We start from the raw sequence: 19,191 nt of genomic DNA, 5'->3' as shown, positions 1-19,191 counted from the left end.
ACACAGCACACCCGCTACACTACATAGCAGAACACCCACACACACCATATAAAAAAACACCCAAATACCTATATCACACACAAATACTCTCTTCTCTTCCTCCAAAACCACCAAATACCAGCCTCCAGAAACATATTCATAATCACATCACTCACTGCTCCATTAACACACTAAAAGACAACACATTGCTACATGCCAGACCCCCTGATATCCATCCTTCTGAATCCTCCCTCCCATGAAAGGATAGAGTCCACTTGGCCAGACTGTGATGCAGCCACCACCCAGCCCTTATAAGTTACCAGAGGAGACTGGATGACCGCATTGTGGACAAATGCCCAGGATGTAACACATCACCCCATACTATTCAACATGTCATGGAAGACTGCATTACACACAATCACACATGCAAACAACACAACATACACTCCATAAAAGATTTGTGGGAAAACCCGGTTTCGACCATGGCATTCCTTGGGGAGATGGGACTGCTTGGACAGACAGTCTAGGGAACAACATCATAAGCAATTCACAAAATACAGATATTAAGGCATAGGACCCCTTGAATGGAGGTTATAATTGTGAGAGGTAGATACAGAAGGCATAGTTTGCACAGTGGGCCTTAGGGTTGGCCAAGCAATTGGAGGGATAGTCACTCTTCTTACCTTAAGCCTATCAGCATGCAACACTTCACTCAGTCCCTGGGAAGGATCAAAGACCCTGAACTTATTGGGATGCAACTTTTCAGTAACCAAAGGGGACCAGTAAACTTACAATTGCATTTAAATTGGCAGTTAGGCATGCTCTTATAAACATGATCACCAATACTGATGTTAACAGACATAGCCCAGCTATGCTGGTGTTTCAGCATTTTGGACTTGGAGTCATTAAGTTTTTCTCTTACAGAATCATAAATCCTATGTATTGTGTACATTGGAGTTGACTATAATTGTCAGGATTGTAGAGGGGATGAGTAGGACTGTCTAACACATCGTATGGGAGCCATTTTTCCACTCCATAGATGACATAATGAGCTGTCTTACCTGTGGAAACATTAATTGTGCTATTAATGCAAGCACTGGCATGCAGAAGCCAATCCTCCTAAATTTCATGGAGGATACTAGCAATGTGCCTGAGAATATCCAAAATCATCCTATTTGTCCACTCTACTAGACCAGTAGATGGATGGTAAGCAATCACGAATGTTTACGTGATGCCGTAACATTCACAAATGTTCTCTAACACCTCATTCCCAAATTCAGTCCCATTGTCACTAAGGAGCACTGAAGGAGTAGTGTATGAACGAAAAGCATGTGAAACTAAAGCATGGGCAACTACTGGAGCAGACTTGCTACATAAGGGAGCCAGTATTACAAAGCGACTAAAGTGGTCCACACGCACAAGGACATACACAAAACCTTGAGCACTATGAGCCAATTGTAAAAGGTCTATAGCCATAATCTGAAAAGGATGAGGAGTAGGGTACTCTAGGATAGGAGCAGTATGTGTAGAACCTTTGTTCTGGGCACAAGAGCTACACTGAGCTACATGAGCGGTAATGCCCAGTCACATTTTAGGCCAATAATATTTCTTGTGAGCCATAGCCAGAGTTTTGTCACAACCTGGATGACCAGCCTGAGGGGCATCATGAGCAAGAAACAGAACAACAGGGACTAGAGACTTGAGGATCACTAATTGTGCTACATCCTGCTCAAACACTTCCACATTATGAATGAAAACGTTGTCCTGCAAGGAAAACTGGGACAGGGGTACAGTTAAATCTGGTAAAGTGGTATCATCACCAGACTCCAAAGCATAAATAACAGCAGACCAAACAGGGTCCTCATGCTGAGCTTTGGCCAGATCCTTGAGGGAGAAATTGTCAACCACTGTAACTGCAGCCACAGGTATATTACATGAAAGTGCATCAGCAACATTGTTTGCATGTCCTGGAATATGCTTAAGGGTCAGGTTAAACTCTTCAATTTTAAGGAACCATCTGGCTAGTCGGCCTGAAAGAATTTTGCCCTTGAAAAGCTGTATGACAGTAGTGTGGTCAGTGTAGACTGTAACAGGATATTAAAAAAATCTTTAAAGCCCACACCACTGCCCATGCCTCTAAATGTGTAACAGAGTAACGAGACTCAGGCTTATTAAGAATGCGCCAAGCATATGCAATACCATGGGGTCTACACCCATCTACTTGCTGCATAAGTACAGCTCCAATACCTGTACCAGAAGCATCTGTGCAAATAGTAAAGGGAAGACTATAATCAGGGAATGCCAGCACAGGTGCCTCAGTAAGGACCTGCTTCAATGAATCTAAACTCTCCTGATGAACATCACACCACTGGAAGGAAGTATCCTTCTTGAGGAGAGGAGTAAGGGGAGATGCAATTGAAGCAAAATTCTTAATAAATGCATGATAGTATCCTGCCAGTCAAAGAAAGGAATGTACATGTACAACTGACATAGGTGTAGGGAAGTCCCTAACTGCTTTGACTTTATCATCTGTGGTGTGAATACCTTGTTTGTCTACAACATGACCTAGGAATTGGATGCTAGACTTAGGAAAAGAACACTTGGTAAATTGAGTATCAATCCAGCATCAGCAAAACGTTGCAAGACCATGGATAACTTATTGAAGTAGCTTTCTACATCCTTAGAGACTAAGATTAAGTTGTCCAGGTAAACAAAATGTCCATTCCCCATTAGGCCATGAAAAATGGAGTTAATCAAGTGCTGGCAAGTTAAGGGAGCATTCCATAACCCCATGGGGCAACAAAGCCATTCATAATGTCCTGTTGGGAGTCAAGAAGGCTGTGATCTTATAAGACTTCTCCTCCAAGGGAATCTGCCAAAAGCTTTCCTTTAATTAAAGTAACAAATATGGCCGCCTCTAACATGAGCAACATAACAAACAAATGGCAGCCTGACCAGAGAAATGAACTATTGTTCAATTATCACAACAGAATCAGAACAACACAATTTGACATGCATGCATAATTAACAAAAATATATACACAAGATTGAACATGAGTGGACAATACAATCATTGTAAAAAGGTAGCGAACTGAAACCGGCAGATGGAGGCGATCCGCGTAGACATAATCTGTTCATTAATTCTTTCCCATCCAGGCCTCCAGATGAATCATTACACACACAGTAACAGTAGTCACATGTCTGATTAATATAGATGATGAAGATATCCAAAAATCCAGGCAGGAATGCCAAGCTGGAGACCACATGGGATGAAGAAAAAAAAAAAAAAAATCACATGGCACCCACCAAGAATACACTGTTCATATATAAATCACAAAGTCACTGTGATTAATTGTTCATATATAATTCCCAAAGTCATTGTTAATGATAACCTGGCTAAAAAAAAGGGGGGGGGGAGAAAAAGTACACTACCGCAGAGAGCTATAAAACTGACCAGATAAAGTTCACTAAAGTTCTTATCACTCGAGAATCATCCACTGTATTAATTTGTTAAAAAAAAAAGCAAACCTACTTTACTGCATGCCACCACAATGTTAAAGGGGTGCTAAATAAAAGCACATGAATTACTACAAATGAACATGTATTATAATATGTGCCAAAATGCCACAATAACAAATGCGTGTGTACAGTAAGGAAACGGAGTAACAACTGGATGCCAAATGTTTTCTTTGCGCAAAACATACAAAGTTCGCTTGGTTCTTACAGAATGGTAAATAAATAATACAATTATGCAATGGAAAACACAAATACAATTGAACAAATTGCAAGTATAATACACAACTGTATGATGCTACAACACAACACATAATTATAATGTACACAATGGTACGATACCATCACATGGTAAGGTTGTTTAATGTTTGTCTAAAAGAGGACTGGAGGAGTGCCTGTATAGTTCTACTTTACAAGGGAAAAGGGAACAAATGTGAGTGTAGTAGTTTCAGAGGATTCAGTTTGTTGAGTGTAGATGGGAAGGCTTATGGGAGTGTTTTGATTGAGAGGATTAGGAGAGGAACAGAGGGAGTAATTGTTGAGGAACAGCATGGGTTTAGGGAAAGGTAGGGATTGTGTGGATCAGATTTTTATGGTAAGACATATGTGAGAAAGCATAAGCAAAGGGTAAGGATGTTTTTTTGGGGGGTCCTTTATGGGTTTGGAAAAGGCTCATGACAGAGTGGACAGGAAGGCTTTGTGGGAGGTTTTGCAGATATATGGGATCAGAGGAAAGCTGTTAAGGGCAGTTAGGAGTTTTTATGAAAGTAATAGAGCCTATGTTAGAATTAGAAATGGAGAGAGCAAATGGTTTGAAGTAAAGGTGAGACTTCATCAGGGATGTTTCATGTCACCATGGCTGTTCAATATGTACATGAATGGGGTTGTGTGGGAATTAAATGCAAGGGTAATGGGCAGGGGACTGGAGATGGTTAAAGAAAATGTGGGAGGTAAGCCAGATGATCTTTGTTGACGGCACTGCTTGTGGCAGGATCAGAGGAGGGATTAAGGAAGTTAGTGACAGAGTTTGGAAAGGTGTGTAAAAGGAGAAAGTTGAAGGTAAATGTGGGTAAAAGTAAGGTGATGAAATGTACAAGGGGAGAAGGTGGTATCAATTTGGAAGCGAGTCTTAAAGGAGAGAGTCTGGAGGAAGTGGATAGCTTTAGGTACTTGGTGTTGCACATAGTAGGAAGGGGAGGAGTGGAAGTGGAGGTTGGTTGTAGATTGAGAGAAGCAAGTAAATGCCTTGGGGGATTAAAAAGTGTAATAAGAAATAGGCATTTGGAAATGGATGCTAAGATGAGATTATATAAAAGGGTGACTGTGCCAACAGCACTGTATGGGGCAGAGGCATGGGACATGACAGGGGAAGAGTTTAAATGTGTTTGGGATGAAATGTCTGAGAGGTATGGTAGGGGTTACAAGGTTGGGGAGAGTGAGGATGGAGTGAACATGAGGGGGTGACCAAGGATGAGATGGATACATGGGGTGAAAAGGGTATTGAGCAAGGGGAGGTATGCCTGTTGAGCACAAAAGGAAGAAGGCAGAAGACTGGAGTGAGGGGAGAATGGAAGTGATGCATGGAAGGGAGTGGGTAAGGGATATGGGAGAGGGTTAAGGAGTGGTTACATGTGAATGATATTTTGATACAGTCCAAAGGGATTCTCCTAGTCATCTCTTTTTCTGCATGAGGGGATGGAGAGGGTGGGGGGGGGCACTGATTAAATGAAGCTGCCTTGCTGTGGATGTGCTGTGTCTTGTTGCATTGCTTCTGACCCAGGGTGATGGGTAAGATGCAGAGATGACCTGTCATCCAGGAGCAAAGATGAGAGGGATGGGTGGATGGTGAATGGGAGTGGAGTATGTGGGGATGAAATGGGTGAGAGTGGAATTATGCCTTTTGACTTTGGCTACCTCCCTTGTAAGGGGATAAAAAGCCCTTGGTATATGTATATATATATTTAATTAATTTATTTCACTGCTACAGATCTATTTGTTTTTTATTGTTTATCATATTTTTAATTTATTATTTTTATCTACTTGTTTTATTTGATCTATTTTCTCTTATTCTCTTTTGCTTCACTTAACTTTGGGTCTCTTTATTCCTGTGAAGTTAACATTGCTTGATGGTAATGCAGATGTGATGGGGTATCTGAAAACTTTGTACTCCAAGAAGTGGAAGGTACATCTTCTTTACTGAACCAAGAAAGTCTCACCTTTAAGGGTGGTGTCCATTTTGTGGGCTTCACTTCCATGAGAGTTTTCTCCGAGTATGACATGCATAGATTAAAACAGGGACACTGGTAAATTGTTTTACAATAACATGGACATTTTTTTAGTTAGAAGAAGGGAAAGGCTTTGATGGAACTATTTTTACCCTCTTGAAATTGGTTATTTTATTCTATTTATTACTCACCTATTTGCTTCAGTTGAGCATTTTTAAGTTTATAATAAGCCAACTACTGCTTATAGGAACCATGAAGAATGAGATCTTCAGTAGCTATTAGTAACTACAACTTGCCATGTTTACTTGTGCACACTAGGAAAAAGGTAACAGCCTTGACCACAACCAAGAACTTTGCACAAGCTTCTCTCAAAGATTGAAAGTGAGAAGGAAAGATAGATCATTGATACTGGCCCATTTTTAACAAACTAAAAAATGAGCCATGTATCATTCTATACATACATACACATACGCATGTGTGTGTGATTCACCATTCACCATGGTCTTTGATCACATGTTGGATGATCGACAGCTATTTCCCTCCTGGAAGAGAGCCCAGAGCTCATACATGACTGATCTATGGGTAATGCTGTGACCTTACATGCACACACACACACCCAACTCCCCACCCACAAGAGTTAGAATAACAATTCGCAGTGCAGCAATACTGGGCAGGATTTGAACCCAGACCGCTGTAGTGGCAGCTGGGAATTCTAACCACTGTGACACAAGGTGTGTGTGTGTATATGTAACTTTTAGGTAAAATCAGTTGCATGCACCTAAAGTTTGACTTCATAGTAAGAAAGTTGATATTAAAGAAAGAATTTTTTTTTTAAGAAATAGGAAGTAGCACGATTCAGAAATACACAATGAATGGGAGGCATATGCTATGTGGATAGGATGAGCATTCTTTCAAGATATTCAGAAAAGTTAATAAATTTGTGAGATATAAGAAATACATTAAAAGGATGGTTAACTTGTGTACAAAATGTAGTAAAGTGAGAAGAGCATGGGATTTGATATAGAAATGTTAGGCAAGAATTTTTTCCATTCATCAACTGAACTACTAGCAGGGATTATACAGTACTTATTTCATTTTCTAAATACATGAAATGCACAAAGTTGAATATAATAGCACAAAGTACCAGTAATACTTGATTGTGTCCAAGGATTGTTCCAAAATGCTTCTTGACATAATTCCAGTGAGATTTCTTGCTTAGGGTCCTTTTCCAGTACAGTAGTCAGGTTACCTGGGAACAAATGGGAGGGATCATAGATATTAAATCTTGAAGTAGGTAGGAACCTTTTTTCTATCCAATAATAGTCAATACATAAAGTAAGAGTCCTACATTACAGTCATATGTCATACAATTAGATAAATACTTTAGCATCTTTTGGATGTGTGTTTATGGTGAAAAATGTTCCATAACCATCATACCCAAGTCCCACTTGTACTTTGCTTTTGCAGTTATATCATTACCCTATGTTATATACCATTACCCTATAATCTAGAATATAGGGTATTGATGCCCTATTTGTATTTGCACCCATTTCCAATAATTTGCATTTCTTTGCACTGAAATTCATGTCCAACTCCTGGCTCCTTTCATATACCCTATCTAGACCCTCCCATAATAATCTGCAATCCTCTGTTTTTCACTCTCCATATGATCCAGTAAATTAGCATAACTTGTTGTTTTATCCATCATGTCATTATCATGTACAAGATTACATTAATAGGTAATGTTCTGTACCAAGAATATTACTGATTCTAACACAGATCCCTGCAGAACTCCACAGGTAACTTCTCTCCATCCAAACAACTTGTTATTCACTACTGTCCTCTATTTCTTCTTTAGAAAGTGTCTCATCTTCTCTGTAAATTCTGTTTCAAGACATCCTATACAAGTTGTGTAAATGAAGCAGATGGCCCTGCTGTAGATGTGCTGTGTCTTGCTGCATTGCTTCTGACCTGGGCAGAGGGCAGACAACATGGATGACACCTTCATCCACTAGGATCTAAGATGAGAAGGAAACAAATGGTCAGTGGATGGAAATGGAATGGGCGGGAGTGGGTGCATGCCTTGCCTGGCTACCTTAGTTATGAAGGGGAAAAGGCCCTTGGTATAAAGGTAGATCTATTCCAACTTTCATTAATTTTTGTGATGTTTCATTTCTATGTTACTGACTAGGAAGAGGGGAACATTCCCTGGTTATCAGTTTTTCTTGTATGACAACATGGAGGAAAATTACACAAAGGTGATAGATTAAGATCTTGGGCCCATCCAAAAACCAGGCGCCAACCTCTCAAGGCTGCACCTCCTGATGGAGATGAGAGGGTTGATTATGTTTCAACCATCTTGCAGGAGCATCATTAACAGGTACCTGGATTATCTGAGATAGTCTTTCACTTAGTGTCAAGTTGAGATGCCTTCCAACTGAAGGAAATTTACATTAGACAGAGGTTAAGTTTAAGAGAAATGACAGCAAAGACAAAATATCTAAAAGATGTCACCAGACTGCAGGAGGTTGAATGGTAGATGAGGTCGATTAGAGTATTTGTTTCAAATGCTGATGTATAATCAAATACAGTATATACAATGGAGAAGAAAATCAATCAGTATCTCTTGGAATAGACCCATGGCTCTCACCATGGTCTTGGATCACGTGTTGGACTCGTGATCGATAGCTGTTTCCCTCCTGGAAGAGAGCTCAGAGCTCGTATATGATCAATTTATGGGTAATGCTGTGACCTTACATGCGCACCCCCCGAACTCTCCACCCACGAGTTGGAGTAACGACTCACAGCGCAATGATACTGAAATTTCAGTCCTGGGCGGGATTCGAACCCGGACCGCCGTAGTGGTGGCCGCGAACGCTACCACTGCGCCATTGAGTCTCAGGTAACCAGTAACAGCTACCCAATTGGCCCACATATCACTCAAGGAAAAAATATTGTTTTATGAATAAGGCTAGTGTGGGGTAAGATGTTTGATGTCTTCTGAGGCAGTTTGTTTCTGTGGCCTGGCTAATTATCAGCTAATATTTAGTGATGGATAGTGATCTGAATGCATTTGTGCTGGATGTAGCTCTTGCTTTTTTTGGGGAGTGATTTTTCTACAGGGATTTAAAGGAGTAGGAATTTTTGGTGTTTAGTCTTGAAGTACTTATTTTGTAATTTGAGGATGTGTGCTTTTGTTTGGGTGTCTGTGTAGTATTTACCTAATTACAGTATACAGAAAAGGAGCAATGTTCATTGGGTCCTCTCTCCTATTCTCAAACATACCTAGACTCTACTTCATGTATGGTACCAACTTAATCTATATCTTTGATTTCAAGTTATCATATTTAGATTAGAACCCGTGTATTGTTTGAGCTTGGGCTATATCACCTTCGAAGCTATTACACATATTTATACACCAATGGAAAACTGTCTTCCTTCACATCCTTTTGACATGGTATATTGTTTTTGATGTTTGAGTAGTATGCTGCCATTTTTTTCATTTGGTTGTGCTTATGTGATGTCATGAAATGGAAGAAGACAATTGATGGCTCCTGTATCAAACTATGTGCCTATAATTTGCATGCGGTGTTGTGTGTGGAAAATCTTGGTTTGTGTGTGCAGATTTCCTATTGGAGTAATTCTTGTGTATCCTGTAATTATTTTCAGAGCTTTACTTTGTACAATTTGTAGAGTGTCTGTTGTCTTAATTATTTGAAACTGTATTGTGTAGTCAAGTGTGGTTTTCAAGAACTGTTTGTACACTGAATGCCTTCCTTCTGCTGACCAAAACACATGGTTGAGTCTGATCAGTAATTTTTTAGAGATGCACACCTACGCGATATAGTAATAAAAATATAATAATTATTTTGTAAATCATATCAACGTCATATGTTATTCTTGGCGGGAATCGGTAACAGAAACAGTTGCTATAAGCTATTAACAAACAAACGTAGCCGCTTCGACTTCTCGAGACGCCATGTTTGTTTTAGTAAGGGCGGAGGTTGAAGTAATTAAAGTATACTAAATTGGTATATTCTAACCCAACCTAACCTGCCTTTATAAATAAACCTGCATTTAGTAATTCAGTACCTGTAATTATAGAGGTCATCAGGCTGTCATCGTCTTCGACTTACGGTTTTATCAAAACAAAGATGACGTCTAGAGGAGTCGACGCAAATTCGTTTTTGTTTATAGCTTTTAGCAACTTTCTATTATTGATTTGATGTAATATGATTTTCAAAATTATTATTTAATTTTCTAATACTATACCGCGTAGGTGTGCACTTCTAAAAATAACTTTTGATTTTACATGTTTATTTTCTTGCTGATTTTTAGTGTCAGATCCTTGATGGGTTGGCTGAAGAATATGTAACACAAGTGAAGCCGAGGCTTTTATGGTTCTTTTGCAGTGGAAGGGTTTGGTTATTCCGTTTTACTATTTGATGGTTATTTGATTCATGGTTGTGTGAAGTGAGCAAACGAACTGATGATTTCTGAGGAGAGGTAGTGTCTGTTGTCTATACCTCCGGTCTACCTTGTCAAAGTAAATCTGGGTTATCCTCATGTCATCAGCTTTCATGTTATAGTCTGGATCTGGAAAGGGAAACGTTTTGCTTCACGATAGGTGTTCTTAAATAAAGAGGGGGCAAAACATAATATAACTTTGGTATTGATGTAGACAAAAAATTTCAATTCAATTATATAGTGAAATCCTAGCACCAGGGATCAAAGACCATTACTTTATTGGAAATTGAAAAGGAATTCCAATAGAAAAAAAAAGCAGAATGGAGGGATAATTGAAGTTATGTGAATTAGCATTCATTTCAGAGTAGAGTAGCCTCTAGTCTTACAAAAACGATGTGTGATTTTGTATGACACTGATGTCGCTATAGCATTTTCTACATAAAAGTTGCGCAGCCAGTACAATTAGACAGGGTAAATTTGCTACATTCACTGGAATTGCAATTGGCAAAGTTCATTCTACCTAGTCCTAAGACGAATAGTCGATGAAGTCGACATAATGAACTTTAGCTTGGTGGCATTTAGTTGTGACCGAAGCAGTCACCTATGTATTCTGATGGCTAAACCATTGGTTTGGAACTCCGATGTAAGGAAATCCCTGTAAGATGGACAGTAACTCACTCCCCCACGAAGTCACTGAGACACTGAACCCAAAACTCTCCCATTCATTCGTGCTCCCATCGAATGCATCTGTGGGCGGGGCTAGGATGACGTCACGGAGTCTTAGCCAATAGAATTTTATGGTTTTATTAGCGAATGAATCTTGAGGTTATACACACCTGGGGAATTTTAAAATAACAACGACAAAGTGATGTCACCGTATTATAAAATAAAGTTGTTACGTCGTAAAGTAACGTCGTTTTGACGTACTGTGACATGGTAACTATGACGTAAGGCGAAACTATTCATCAGTCTTGAGATTAGTCATGCGAAGGTACTTGAATGTAGATGTACATTTTTTGCGTAAGTACCCGACCGCGCGCGCGCGCACACACACACACACACACACACACACACACACACACACACACACACACACACACACACACACACACACACACACACACACACACACACACACACACACACACACACACACACACACACACACACACACACACACACACACACACACGAATAGCTTCCCACACAGAGTGGTGGATGTCTGGAATATATTAGATGAGGCAACAGTGTGTGCAAATACTATTCAATAATTTAAGAACAAACTTGATGCTGAAAGATACAAAGACGGGTCACTACGAGCATAGCTCCCTTCCCATATAATACTAGGTGAATACACACACACACACACACACACACACACACACACACACACACACACACACACACACACACACACACACACACACACACACACACACACAAGAATGAAGAAATAGGGAAAGACGAAGAGATAGAGGGAGGTGACGAGACGAAGAGAGGGAGAGATAGAGGAAGAGACAGGCAGAGGTTATACATACATACATACATACATATACAAACGGCTTGTTCCCTCTTACAAGGGAGGTAGCCAAAAACCAAAGGCATAATATCCACTCCCACCCATTCCATCTCCACATACTTCACTTTCTTTCCTCCTCCTCCTCCTCCTCCTCCCTCCCTCTTTTCTTGGCTCCTCGTGGATGACGGGTCATCCCTGCATCTCGCCCACTGCCCTGGGTCAGAAGCAGTGTCGCATGACAGAGGACATTCACAGCAAGGCCGCTTCATTTAATCGGCGACCCCCCCCTCTCCGTCCCCTCATGCAGAAAAAAGAGAAGACGGGGAGGCATCCCTTCAGGCTGGGTCAACATATAATTTACACATACTCCCTCACCCCCCCATCCCCCACCCACTCCCTTCCATACATCACAACATCAACCATACATAACCATTCTCCATTCACCCCTATCTTCTGTCTTCTTCCTTCCTTTCTCAACAGACGCTCCCCTCTTTCCCAGTGCCCCTTTTACCCCACCCATCCATCTCATCCTTGGTCACCCCCTCATGTTCACTCCTTCCACCACTGCCTTCCACACCTCTTTCACTAGTCTTTCTTCACTCATTCTTTCCATGTGTCCAAACCATCCCAATACTCTTTCATCAGTCCTATCTCCCAACTCCCTTTCCACCTCTGCTCTCCTCCTCACCTCCTCGTTTCTCAATCTATCCAACCTAGTAACTCCTATCATACTTCTTAAGCATTTAGTGTCAAACACATTCAAACTCCTCCTCTCTTCCTCTCTTATGTCCTATGTTTCTGCCCCATACAGTGCTGTCGGCACAATCACTCCTTCATACAATCTTCTCTTAGCATCCATTCCCAAATGTTTATTTTTCATTACACTTTTTAATCCTCCAAGGTACTTACTTGCTTCTCTCAATCTACATTCTACCTCCACATTTACCCCTCCCTTTCCCTCCACATTCGTACCCAAGTATCTAAAACTATCCATTTCCTCCAGTCTCTCTCCCTTGATACTCACTTCCAGACTACTACCACTTTCTCCCCTTGTACATGTCATCACCTTACTTTTACCCACATTTATCTTTAATTTCCCTCTTTCGCACGTCTTCCCAAACTCCGTCACTAACTTCCTCAATCCCCTCTCTGATCCTACTACCAATGCAGTGTTGTCAGCAAATTACAACTGGTTGTTTCCCATTTTCTCAATTTTATTTAACAATCTGCAATCCCCGGCCCATTACCCTTGCATTTACCTCTCACATCTCCCCATCCATGTATAAATTGAACAGCCAAGGTGACCTAACACATCCTTGGCGAAGTACCACCTTTACCTCAAACCACCCACTCTCCCCATTTCTAATTCTATCATAGGTACTACAACTCTCGTAAAAACTCTTGACTGCTCTTAATAGCTTTCCTCCTATCCCGTATATAGTGTCTGCAATACTTTCCACAGTGCCTTTCTGTCTACCCTGTCATAAGCCTTTTCCAAATCCATAAAGCCCCCAAAAAATCCTTACCTTTATCTAAAGTTTTTTTTCATATATCTGCCTTAGCACAAAAATCCGATCCACACAACCCCTACCTGTCCTAAACTCACACTATTTCTCACCAATTACTCCCTCTGTTCTTCTAATCCTCTCAATCAAAACCTTCCCATAAGCCTTCCCAACTATATTCAACAAACTGATCCCTCTGAAACTACTACACTCACACTTGTCCCCTTTTCCCATGTAAACTGGAGCTATACAGGCACTCCTCCAGTTTTCAAGCACTCTACCCTCTTTTAGACAAACATTAAACAACCTCACCAGCCAGTCCACCTTTTTTTTAGACATTCCACATGACACCTATCCGACCCAGATGCATTACCTGCTCTCATCATTTTAATAACTGCTTTCACTTCATCTTTCATTATTTCTCCTTCATTTTCCTCATTCATCACTGCCATTTTCTTAGCGCTTCCTACTGCAACTACCTTTCCTTCCCTATCCTCCTTCACATTTAGCAACTCCCTAAAATACTCTGCCCATCTTCCTCTTACTGCCGTCTCTTTCATTACCATCTGTCAACAGGGGTGATGAGAGATGATAAGAGAAATAGCGTGAGAAGTAGATAGAAAAAGAGAGAGAAAGAGATAGCAAAAGCGTAAAAGTATGGTGGGATAGAAAAAGAGAGAGATGACCGTACAGAGAGAGAGGGAGAGGGAGGAGAAAGATGGCGAGAAAGGGAGAGATGGGAAGAGAAGGAAAGAGGGCTGGCGAGAGAGAGAGAGACGGCAGGCAAGAATGAAAGAGGGAGAGAGAGAGAGAGAGAGAGAGAGAGAGAGAGAGAGAGAGAGAGAGAGAGGTAGGTATGCCTGGGGTGTACCGTCCCAGTCCCTGTATCGTGTAACATTCCCAAGTTGTTGATGTCTTTGCTGTCGTTGGTCGCTGTCTCAAGTTCCTCCCCCTCTCCCCATTCCTTTAGGGTTGGGGGGGGGGATGGGGGAGTGTGGAGGGTTAGGGGGGGAGTTGGGAGGGTGAGGGGGTTGAGTCTTCATCGTGGGCGGTCGCTGAGATCGTCTTGGGTGGTCTCTCTCAGCGACTCGCCGTGATTCAATTAAGCTTTGATTTGGAAGCGATGTGATCGAAGGCGTGCAGTGAGCTTAGACTTGGCACAAGCTGAATGACGTAAGTGGCGCTTAGTTGTGTATTGTTGTGAGAGGAAGTAGGTAAAGAGGATTATGGCAATGGGAAGGTGGTGGTGGTGGTTGTGGTGGTGGTGGTGGTGTTGGTGGAAGTGGTGTCGTTACGGCTGGTAGAATTTGTGTCGTGGTGGTGGAATGAATTTGAATAGGAGAGTAGTAGTTGTGCGAGTTTTGTTCATTTGTTTGTTTATTGTTTGTTAATCGTTTATTTGATTTATCAATTTATTTATTTACGTATTTATATATTATATATTTGTTTATTTATGTGTTGTAAGTGGTAACGAAAGTAGAAAGGCACGTTCATTCATTCATACAATTGGGAATCATTTAGAGTTTCCCAACCTTTTCCGACCATAGCACCCCCTATTGTTATGTCTAAACAGTCCAATACCCTATCTTGTTATTACATACATACATATACCAAGGCTTTTTTTCCCCCTTCCAAGGGAGGTAGCCAAAAAGGGAAAGGCATAAAAACACTCCCACCCATTTCATCCCCAATATCTTGTTATTAAAAGGATAAAAGAAAGTGAAGTGTACTGCTTGATGATTTATTTTCTTGATTCCCTAGAACTGAAACAAATTGACAATGTTGTTTGTAGAAGAAATACGAACACACTAGACATATAAAATAACACGGAAAAAGCCAAATATCCACAACTAGGTAATCAATGATACATATATCAATGTGATTTTTGTGTGCATCACTTCCCAGCACCCCCTATAATTGATTTCAGCACCCCAGGTTGGGAAACGCTGATTTAGACGTAGGAGGAGTAGAAAGGTGACGATGGGAATGTCAATGATAATGAGATCAATCATGATTACAGTTTGGAGTAATGTTGAAGACAGAGGCGGGATGGCAATAGTAAACAAAGTCGACCTAGATATGGACCAAAAGGTCTCCTGTCGGCATGCTCCGCCTTTGTAATCCTTTGAATTGTGGGGATTCACTGGCGTGGGCTATGCTCAGATATTCAAAATTATTTTGCACAATGATGAGGGAACGGTGGCAGAACCTGAAGCAACCATCTCGGGGTTCGAGTCTCTGTCACGGTCCACACACATACTCCTCCACGATCGATAACGTTCCCCTCAGTTGAACAAGATCGGGTGTTGTTCGCCAGAATAAAATGTATAAATTACATTATCAACGTGGTATATTTGGTCGTAGCCCCCCTCCCTACACTCTTCGTTATGGTGCCCCCACCTCCCCACCCCTGGTCCAGTCGTCCGAGATCTAGGGAAGCCACCGGCTAATCATCTCATTTTCTTTTCGTGGCACCATAGTGGCAAGGGACATTCTGTTTAGATCACCCTGCGATTTGATTACTTCAAGGAAAAATAGTTCCCATCACGTTAGGTAGATGTTGAAGGTCCTTGAGAAATGTATAGGATCCTTGTTTGATACTGAGGGTGTGGGAAAAGGCGTTGTTGTCAATGGTATAAGCATTGTCAGTACCCAGTGCCATCGTGGTCTCTTAAATGGTGAATACCTGGGAATCCCAGAACCCCTTATCTGGCGTCTGCCGTCAGCCAGGACAAGCGTGTCAAGGTACTATACCCCTCAGCTGAATAGAATCGCCTGTCCTAGCCAGAATGAGATATATAAACACCGTTGTTGTAGTGTTGATGAATGAGGAAAGTGTAATCGTGGATGATGCAAGAACTGGTAAGGTGGAGATGGAGATGGAAGGAGTGGAGGAGATCGTGGAAGAGGAGCCACAGGAGATGGTGGAGGTGGAGGAGGAAGAGGAGGACATGGTCTAGTAGTGTTCTGATGCTGGAAGGGTCTATTTGACACTAAGGGGAAGAGAAAGGGGACGCGGAGGTAGGAAGGGGAGGTTGTCACTGGAGCGACCCCTTTCACGGTGTCGACCCCTCACCGAGGGACACCTAACACTGAGGTCGGTGTAAGGCGAACTAATGCCTGAAGGACCCCCAAGTGTCCGTGATATAATGTTTTTTCTTCCTCTTCGTCTACCTCTTCTTCTTCGTCTTCTTCTTCTTCTTCGTCTTCTTCGTCTTCTTCTTCTTCTTCTTCATCTCATTCTTCTTTTTCGTCTTCCTTTTCTTTTTCTTCTTCTTCTTTGTTGTCTTCTGCTTCTCCTCTCTCTCTCTCTCTCTCTCTCTCTCTCTCTCTCTCTCTCTCTCTCTCTCTCTCTCTCTCTCTCTCTCTCTCTCTCTCTCTCTCTCTCTCTCTCTCTCTCTCTCACACCTCCCTTCTTTCTCCCTCCTCTTTCTCTCAATCTCCTCTTCCTTCTCTCTCCCCTCCTTTCCCTCTCTCTCTCCCTCCCCTCTCCCAATCTCCTCTCTCTCCTAGTACCACTCTTTCTATCCACTCCTCTCTTTCTCCAAATCTCCCTCTCTCCCCTCCCCTCTCTCTCCTAATCCCGTCTCTCCCCTCCTCTCTCTCCCCCTCCCCTCGCTCTCCCCCTCCCTTCTTTCCCCCTAGTCTCTCTCTCTCTCTCTCTCTCTCTCTCTCTCTCTCTCTCTCTCTCTCTCTCTCTCTCTCTCTCTCTCTCTCTCTCTCTCTCTCTCTCTCTCTCTCTCTCTCTCTCTCTCTCTCTCTCTCTCTCTCTCTCTCCTCTTTCCACATTCCCTATCTCCCTCCTCTCCCCCTCCCTCTCTTCTCCCGACCTCTCCTCTCCCCTCTCCCTCCTCTCCCCTCTTGTGTCTCCATCGCCTGTGTCCCTCTCCCCTCGCCCTCCTCCTCCCCCCTCTCTCTCCTCTCCCTACCTCTCTCTCACATCTCTTTTGTCTCCCCCATCCCTTCTCTCGCCCTCCTCTCTCTCGCTCTCCATTCTCTAGTCATATCCCCACCCCTCTCTCCTCTCTCTCTCTCTTTCTCTCTCTCTCTCTCTCTCTCTCTCTCTCTCTCTCTGTCTCTCTCTCTCTCTCTCTCTCTCTCTCTCTCTCTCTCTCTCTCTCTCTCTCTCTCTCTCTCTCTCTCTCTGTCTCTCTCTGTCTCCTTCTTCCTCTTTCCCCGTCTCCTCCTTCTCTCCTACTCTCTTTCCTCTCTCCTTCTCTTCTCCATCTCTTTTCCCTTTCTCTCCTTCTCCTCCCATTCTCCCCCTTTCTCCCCCTCTCCCCCTTTCTCCCCCTCTCCTCCCTTTCTTCCCCCTCCCCCCTCTCTCTCCCTCTCCTTCTCCCTCCCCCTCTACTCCCTTTCTTCCCCTCTTCTCCCATTCTCCCTCTCTCCTCCCTTTCTCGCCCTCTCATCCCTCTCTCCCCCTATCTTCCTCCCCCCTCTTCTATATCTCTTCCTCTTTCCTCCCTCTTCCCCTTTTCCTCTCTCTTACTCTCTCTTCCTCTCTCTTCCTCTCCTCCCTCTCTCTCCCTCTCCTTACTTCCCTCCCTCTCTCCCTTCTCCTCCCTTTCCTCCCTCTCTCCCCCTCTCCTCCTTCTTTCCCCTCTTTACTCTCTATCCCCCTCTCCGCCCTCTCTCCCCTCTCTTCCCCTCTCCTCCCTCTCCTCCCTCTCTTCCCCTCTCCTCCCTATCCTCCCTATCCTCCCTATCCCCGCTCTCATGCCCCTCTCCTCCCTTTCTCTCTCTCTCCTCCTTCTCTATTCACTCCCTCTCTCCCCCTCCTTTCTTTCTCCTTCCTTCTTTCCTTTTTTCCTTCCTTCCCTCCCTCCTTCCTTCTACCCCTCTTTCCTTCCTTCCTTTCTTCCTTCCTTCCTTTCTTCCGTCCTTCCTTCCCTCCCTCCTTCCTTCTACCCCTCTTTCCTTCCTTCCTTTCTTCCTTCCTTCCTTTCTTCCGTCCTTCCTTCCCTCCCTACCTCCTTCCCTCTTTCGTTCCTTCCATCTCTCTTTCCCTCCTTCTTTCCCTTCTTCCTTCCTTCCTTCCTTCCCTCATTCTCTACTTCACCCCCTCCCTCCCTCCCTACCAGGGTTAGCCATTTTGCGCACACGGAAACACACACACACACACACACACACACACACACACACACACACACACACACACACACACACACACACACACACACACACACACACACACACACACACACACACACGTACACACACACGTGCTCAAAACACGGCGTTTGTCATTCGTGGTTGAGGTAGTGGGGGGGTTGGTGGTCGGGGGGGTTAGGGGGAAGGGGGAGGGGTGGTTAGGGGGTTAGGGGGGTGGTTAGGGGGGAGGGGGAGGTGCGGCATCCCTCAAGGTGTGGTCCCTAATGCCTGGGTGGTCTCTGGATGAGGTGTTTATGGCGCTAAGAAGGACGTGCCTTCTGCCCCTGATGGACACTTGGCCTGGGTGGTCTCCGGCTACCACAGGGGTGGTCTTCGGCAACCACAGGGGTGGTCGGCTTCTGATCTCCTAGGGTGGTCTCCGGGCTTGCGTGTGTGCGCGCGTGCGCGCGTGTGATTCACCATGGTCTTGGACCACGTGCCGGACTCGTCATCGACAGATATTTCCCTCCCGGGAGAGAGCTCAGAGGTCATATATGACCGATCTATGGGTAATGATGTGACCTTACACGCATACACACACACACACACACACACACACACACACACACACACACACACACACACACACACACACACACACACACACAACTCTCCGCCCATGAGAGTTGGAGTAACGACTCACAGCGCAGCGATACTGAAATTATTTCAGCCCTGGGCGGGATTCGAACCCGGACCACCGTAGTAGCAGCCGGGAACCCTAACCACTGCGCATCGAGTCGTGTGTGTGTGTGTGTGTGTGTGTGTGTGTGTGTGTGTGTGTGTGTATTTACCTGGTTGTATCTTACGGGAAGGGGAGCTACGCTCGTGG

At 43.3% G+C, this 19,191-nt stretch overlaps 1 protein-coding gene across 2 annotated transcripts in view; it reads left to right on the top strand.

Annotated features, from left to right (window-relative positions):
• Positions 1–19,191, top strand: part of LOC143037381 (carboxypeptidase E-like) — a 159,026-nt gene that overhangs the window by 80,595 nt on the left and 59,240 nt on the right. The window contains exon 11 of one of the 2 annotated variants that reach the window (XM_076205525.1): positions 7,612–7,758. The exons of the other annotated variant lie outside the window; for it this stretch is intronic. Within the exon in view, the coding sequence (XP_076061640.1) occupies positions 7,612–7,716 (105 nt within the window). The 3' untranslated portion in view covers positions 7,717–7,758. The remainder of the gene's footprint in view (positions 1–7,611; positions 7,759–19,191) is intronic. 2 annotated transcript variants of the gene reach the window in all.

This window comes from Oratosquilla oratoria, chromosome 2 (assembly GCF_046742065.1).
Source record: "Oratosquilla oratoria isolate Oo_2021 chromosome 2, ASM4674206v1, whole genome shotgun sequence".
Taxonomy (NCBI): Eukaryota; Metazoa; Arthropoda; class Malacostraca; order Stomatopoda; family Squillidae; genus Oratosquilla; species Oratosquilla oratoria.
The sequence above is the reverse complement of the archived record's forward strand: the minus strand, read 5'-3'. Positions and strand labels throughout refer to the sequence as shown.